The 1077-nt window shown below is 49.0% G+C and overlaps 1 protein-coding gene across 1 annotated transcript; it reads left to right on the top strand.

Annotated features, from left to right (window-relative positions):
* Positions 1–241: 241 nt before the first annotated feature.
* LOC101353877 (ribonuclease 8) lies at positions 242–798 on the top strand. The gene is given in 2 exon segments (XM_004391255.3): positions 242–650; positions 653–798. Coding segments are annotated over 2 exon segments (555 nt in total).
* The last annotated feature ends 279 nt before the right edge of the window (positions 799–1077 follow it).

Here is a 1077-nt window from a genome sequence, read left to right as displayed (position 1 = left end):
GATTCAAATCCTGTATCTGACCTGCTCTAGCTGTGTGATGATGGGCAATTTCCTTAACCTTTCTGAGTCTCAGTTTGCTCATATGGAAAAAAAGGAACTCATGCTCACCTCATAAGACTATTGTGAGAGCTAAACAATGTATTTATTGGGGTCATAACCAGGCACAATATCTGCTGAAATTGAGCAACACACTATCAGTGATGTTCTTAAATATCTGGGGTTGTAGGAACTCACTTAGGGTATGAAATTCTTAGAAGGACTAGCAGGGTTCACCCATGATGACCTGCTCACCCACCTACCTCTCCTTTCTGTTCCATTGTCCCCCTTAGGAGAGATGGCACCTGCCAAGACACAGGTTCAGCCCCTGCTGCTGCTCCTGCTGCTGGGGCTGTGGGTGGCCCAGGTCCCGGTCAGTGCTAAGCCCAGTAACATGACCTCAGCTCAGTGGTTTGAGACTCAGCACATGCAGTCCAGCCCTCAAAGATGTAACACCTCGATAGAGAACATCAACAAGTACACAAAAAGCTGCAAAAACCTCTTCTTGCATGAGTCCTTCTCCAGTGCAGCCACCACTGGCCAAACCCCCAGCATAGCCTGCAAGAACAGCCGTGAAAACTGCCACTGGAGCCAAGAGCCTGTGTCCCTGACCCAGTATTAACACATCTCAGGAAGTACCCAGTCTGCAAGTACAGAGAGGAGAACCTGGATGCGTTCTTCGTTGTGGCCTATGACCCTCCACAACAGAAGGATTACCTGGGTTATGAGCTGGTTCCTGTGCACTTGGACAAAGTTGTCTAAGGCCATGTCCTCCACCCCTAAAGTTCTGCACACTCCCAAAGCTGCTGCTGTGTTTCCTCTCTTGAGTTCTTTACTAATCCTTACCCCCCTTGCAAATACCATTTCCCTCCCACACACCCAGCTTCACATACTCTTGATTCCTTAGGGGCTTTTATGGAAGCGCCAAACGATGACGGAAGAGAGGTCATTCTCTTTAGCCCTTCACTGCTGCGTACTTTGCCTTCTGAGTGCCTGGTACTTCGTGGCCCTTCCAGAGTCAAGCATTCAGGATCTCAGCAA

Source organism: Trichechus manatus, unplaced genomic scaffold (genome assembly GCF_000243295.1).
Source record: "Trichechus manatus latirostris isolate Lorelei unplaced genomic scaffold, TriManLat1.0 scaffold00273, whole genome shotgun sequence".
Classification (NCBI taxonomy): Eukaryota; Metazoa; Chordata; class Mammalia; order Sirenia; family Trichechidae; genus Trichechus; species Trichechus manatus.
The sequence above is the reverse complement of the archived record's forward strand: the minus strand, read 5'-3'. Positions and strand labels throughout refer to the sequence as shown.